Here is a 6,000-nt window from a genome sequence, read left to right on the forward strand (position 1 = left end):
TATCCCTTTCATTTCAAACTAAATTTTAGTTAAATTTTCAAAAAAAGCCAAGGAATTTGTTTGTTAAATACAAGCTTTCACCTATATTTTTTAACCTATTTTAATTTTTTAAGTTAATTTTATTTTTAGTTTTCTCGAAAATAAACACCCTCTCAAAGTAAACATAGTGAGGTAAAAAATACTTTTTTATGTTTAAGATATTCCTCAAAACGGTTTTCCAAATATTTTTTACTTTTTGTCTTGTAATTAGTGTTAGAAAAATTGACACCTAACTAAAGCTATCAATATCAATCAATGCTTATTTCTACTCTAGAAAAGAGTTGTGTCTACCTTTTTTAGTAGTAATGGTATTGCATGTGTTTACTTTTTCTGCACAAATCCAGATCAGCTCACTTTTCTAGATAATAGTGATTGTATATTTAAAGTTTTATCCTAATTGAAACTAACTGAAATTGTATTTCTTTAGTAAAATTAATGAACTTGGCTTAGTTTGCACAAAAAACACACACTTACAGTTATGTACATTATTTACAAATATAAGCCTAACATTTGTGTTCATAACAGTTTCAAATTGGGGACTTCCTTTTGGCATTTTTGACATATTACATAACCTCCTTCCTTTTTCCTATGAAATAAAACAAGTGTAAACATGAAATAATGCATAAAATAACCGAATATCAAGCACACATATGACGTAAACAAACACGCCATGTGCAATAGTAATCTGAATGATTTTCTATTTTGTTTACGTTTTTAATATCATTGAACACCCAAATACAAAAAAAGGACTTCATTATTTGATTGTGATAGTATCAATCAACCTAACCTCGAAGTAACAGGTGTTTGGTATCAACAATTAGTTGATAACAAGTGTGGCATTTGGTTTTAATGGTAAAAGTGCACATTCGCATTATACTGTCGTCAATGGAAGTCTTAAGTTTACCAAAGTCGTACAGTAAGGACGTTAGCATTAAAATAGTTAAAGAATTTCTTCTGGGTTCCAGCAGGCCATCCCCATTAAAAAGAATACCATTGCACAATACATAAAATAATGATTTAAAATATTCATATTATAAAAGCTGTATATAACCATTTAGTTTTTATATTTTTATCCGGTTTAAAGTAGTTTGTCATTCCTGGATCTTTTCAGGCTCCTTGTATAGAATTAGACTTCAAATCAATACAACCTAACTAATACTAAAACACACAATTTTCAAAAATAAACTGTATACAACAATTTTATTTACAAGATTCATACCTTAACCAATTTAGGATCGAAGTCAAATAGAACTCTATCCATGTACTTCTTGAGATCCATGAAGAGGTACTCGAACACAAGAAAAATTTTTGTTTCCCGTACAATAACATCTTGGAGTTTTACAATGTTGACATGATTCAGATCTTTTAATAATGATATCTCCCGTATCGCTGTTGACGGTATGCCTTCTCCATCTCTAAAAACAAAACGCAGACCCTCAGTTAGACAAAACTTTTAATGAAATACCTACCCTATACTATTGAAATTTTAAATAAAGTTAGATTCAAATTTAAAATAGCAATATACACGAGGGTCACTCTGAAAGTTTTGAAATATGTGAAGTTTTTGTGCTAGACTTACCAAACATTAGATGTGTTCAAAGTAATTCCCTCCAGTGTAAATACACTTTTAAAAGTAGGATTTTCCATTTATGGAAAGCACCCAATCATTCCATTTTAGAATAAAATCAAAGTATTATAGAATTTCATCATCGATTTCGGCTTCGGAAGAAAAGTAACGACCACCCAAATGTTTTTTTTTTACATTGAAGAACAACCATAAGTCTCACATAGCAAGATCGGGTGAATAAGTGTGGTACTCCATTGTTTTGATGCCATTTCCAGCCAAAAACTCCAGTTTTTCACCAGTGTGAGAAGAGATATTGTGGGGTAAAATAAAACCTTTAATGCTTATAAACCTTTAAGTCTTGAAGTGCTTCTGGCAGGCATTGTTTGGTGTACCAACTTACTATCAAACAAGTAAGTAAGTAGTTTGTTTGGTGGTGTAGTCTTCACCAGTACTGTGATCTTAAAGAAAACAGTGAAGAATACTTTCTTCAAGGAATGTTGTTTCTTGACCATTGTACGGGTTAGCACGACTTCAAACACCCATACCCAACTCAATCCTAAAATTGGAACATCATAAAATAGATATACGTCTCATAACCAGTGATCACCATTACTAATCACTTGGAGGGTCTGCTGGTAGTTCTTGCACGTTTAGTTTTTTGTTCATGGGTCAAATTGTGAGTTACCCATTGAGAAACAATTTTAAAAAGTCATGTTATAATATTCGCACTGCTGCAGATCAATTCCTTAAATCATGAAATGTGGCCTGTGTCTGTCCCCTTGTATCATAGCGGACACCTGATCAATGATCAATGTTTCCTTCAGTGACGACAGTGACAGCCTTCCTGAATGTCATCTTTAAGTGAATTACGGTCCCTTCAAAATTTCAAATATCACTTAAAACAACAGCACGGAGTGATGCTTAAAAATTAAAGGCAATTTTGATGTTCAACTCCTCTTGAAACAAGCTGACTTTAAAATCGTGAAAATCATAGCCCGAAAAAGCTTTCTCTAAAACTCTATGATTTCACGAAATTGATAATACTGAACAGACAATGCAAGTATGTTTATGAGTCCAAGTTACTGTCAGGTATGATAGGGGCTTGACCAATCAAATATGCGTGATAACATTATTGCAATATTCACTGTCTGGCGATGTCTCAAAACTTTCAGTGACCCTCGTACACACACACATTTATATCTTTTGTGGCCATGACCAACAACAAAATAATAAATACAAAAACAAATAACACATTATGTATATATCAAATAAAATTACCAATCTCTTTCATAACACCTGATAAGTCGACTCAGTGTTTTACATGTCAGACATGATTCCAGTTTAATATGATATGCACTCAAATATTTTTAAACCACTTGTTTAAAGTCTGTGGTATAGGCACACAGTAGCATTTTGTTCATTTAAAATTTAATTGAATCTGTAGTGAAGTGAACTTATCCTCCCTCTCATTCTCTCCATTGATGGGATAGCAAGTGATGACATAGTGCCTCTGTTCTAGTCGGCATGCTTGTATCCCACCCATCACCTCCTTCCAAGTGCAGTGTTACTTACGGTCCCCGTCCTATCATCTCTTTGTCCCGAATGTATTTCCACTCAGTGAACTGGTTAATTGCAATAAATGAAATATGTTCCATACACTTCATTTCATTTGTTAATACTGTATATTATCAGTATAACTGAAATAGTTTTGTGTTATAGACAGAGTGTGTACACTGCAATCTGATCTCTTCTGTAGTTCAGTTTTAATGATTAGTGTTGTGTATAGTTTTTTATTAAGTGCATGTTTTAGTTAGTGAAGTTGACACACAACATGGTGGTTGTGATTCCTGACTTAGGCGTGCCACAACGCTTTGGTATGATTTGTTTATTTTAACCTGGTTTTTAATTATGTATTAGGTTAGTATTTACCTGAAGAAGAGATCAGATTGCAGATCTCGAAACGTAGTGTTACTGATTTCTTGTTTCACAGAACGATTGCAAATGTCCGAAAAAATCCTGTTTCCTTCACGTTGAATATACCATTAATTGTTACTACTTCATTGATAGGCTTATTAAATTTCTCCTGTTTTGATGCCTTATTACTAACGATTATTAAGATTATAATTAATATCACTGTGAGATCATAAATGTTTTAGTAAATAAGTATAACACATATCTTACATCATGAATATTATATTATTTTGCTATCCCTATATGTAACAAAATGTATATAACTTCTTTACTATTAACACAGAGGGCAGTTGTTTTTCTCAAAAGCTTGTAAATATCAAGAAAATAGACCAGACCAAATACGTGCACACAGTGACCATGGCACACCCCTAACATCAATCTTCAGAACTACTAGAACTCAGACCTCAGCATACCTTGTCCATTAATCTCTTGTGTAAGTATCTAAGTTAATATGAATTTATTTCAATCTTTTTCAGTGACTAATAATAAAAGAACGACAAAAATAGATGCAAAAACAGCATTTCAACATGTTAAATCCAAAATAAAACAAGAGGAAGCACTCTGTAATACGGTACCAATGAATCTGTCCAACCATTTCAACACTGGTTTTTTAAACATTTTCAAAAATGAAATAATTTTATTCTAATACCTTAGGCTCATGTCATGTTCATAAATTAGCCAGTAATTGTAAATTCACCTAACTATAACTGCATACTGTCTTGCAAAAAAAGTAATTCCACTTTTAATGTTCTAAAATTCATTATTTCTCATTTTCATCCCCTAAAACCATATATTGTTTAGTTCAGGAGGATGATTGCATTAGGTTAATAATATGAATCTCGTCACCAGTGCAAATAAAAATAAATGTGAAAACAAAACAAACAAATTTAACTACACTAAAGTAAAAAACAAACACAAGTTTAATAAATAAACAAAACTAACATAACTATAACCTCCTAGTTTTTTATATATGTACAATCTACTTTCAAACTACCTGGTAATTTAAAATCACATAAAATATATTTCTTGATTTAAAAATAACACAATTAAACGATGAACTTACCCCTCACTCTGAAAAAACGCAATGACCAATTCAAAAGAAATAAATCATTTTCTCGATATTATATATATATATATATATATATATATATTTATATTATATTATATATATATATATATATATATATATATATATATATTTAATCATATAACTGCTCACATAATCCACATTTTTTGCCAGGAGGGTGAGAAGAATACGTTAATAACATTGAAAGTTTGATTGGTAACTCCGGCCGTTACCTTCACTAATACCACTATCTTGAGGGGGGTCAGGGACATTTGTGTTCAGTAATTCCACAAGCTGTCCTGCACTAATGGCGACAAACAACAAACATCTTTTACAATAGTACCAATCATTAAAATATGGCACTTCCAAAAGGGCTGATCACAAATACTTGAGAAAGTTAAACATATTACAAACTCATCTCACCATATTTTTCTACATAGCAAGATACCAATGGCCACCACACTTGGCTGAGTACACAAATAATTAATAACCACATTCAGAACGAAAAGAAAACAGCATATTTGTTTCTTAATTTTGACACAATAATAAGTCTACTTAAAGTGCACTCACAACAAAAAAACATCACTCGCCAAACACCAGAAAAGAAAGAAAACAGTGTTTGTCTCTTAAAATTAACTAGCCTACACAACAAAATGTAACCAATCTGGAAACGTAAAAAATAAATTAACGAGGCCAAAGTGATGAAAAACCCTTAAATTATAAATAATGAATTATAGAACAATAAAAGTGGAACTACTCTTCTTGCAAGATAGTAGGAAGTCATAGTTAGGTAAATTTACAGTATTTGTTTGTTTTATTAAGTTGTATTTCCTAGCTATCAGTAATGGCCGGAGGCATTCGTTATCAGACCATCTAGAATTAGATATTTTAGTGATGTTTTTCCTATGTCTTCACAACCCGGGGCTGCACCGAAGTTGCTACCATAGCCTGCGATGGCCAGAGACACTTGTATCAGGCTATGAACTTTTATTCTTTTAAGATCAAAATTAACAAAAACATCTTTTATTGGGTCAAATTCCCCTGCTTTCAGAATTACTAATATTTTATGTATAAAGATGGCATAATGGCTGATGTCAGCAGCAACCATGACAATGACTAAAGATCGTAACAAGACCACATGAAGCCTGTTGATCAATGAAATACTACTCCATATTATTTGTAGTTTGCACCCTTTGAAAGCTTGTAGGCTATAGGCCCTACCTAGATTGTTTAGAATACAAACTAAATTTCAAGTATGTAATGTTTGTGAAATTTATTTGTCAGCACCTCAAAATTGTTTCTGGGAACGAAAGTAAAATATACTATTTTAAGAAATCCTTAAAAGTGGTTCCCGATC

The 6,000-nt window shown here is 31.8% G+C and overlaps 1 protein-coding gene across 1 annotated transcript in view; it reads right to left on the reverse strand.

The window, feature by feature from the left end:
* LOC124369733 (cyclin-dependent kinase 2-like) overlaps positions 1–6,000 on the reverse strand; it is a 47,720-nt gene that overhangs the window by 40,960 nt on the left and 760 nt on the right. The window contains exon 2 of the mRNA XM_046827797.1: positions 1,259–1,454. Within this exon, the coding sequence (XP_046683753.1) occupies positions 1,259–1,454 (196 nt within the window). The remainder of the gene's footprint in view (positions 1–1,258; positions 1,455–6,000) is intronic.

The sequence above is a fragment of the Homalodisca vitripennis genome, chromosome X (genome assembly GCF_021130785.1).
Source record: "Homalodisca vitripennis isolate AUS2020 chromosome X, UT_GWSS_2.1, whole genome shotgun sequence".
Taxonomy (NCBI): Eukaryota; Metazoa; Arthropoda; class Insecta; order Hemiptera; family Cicadellidae; genus Homalodisca; species Homalodisca vitripennis.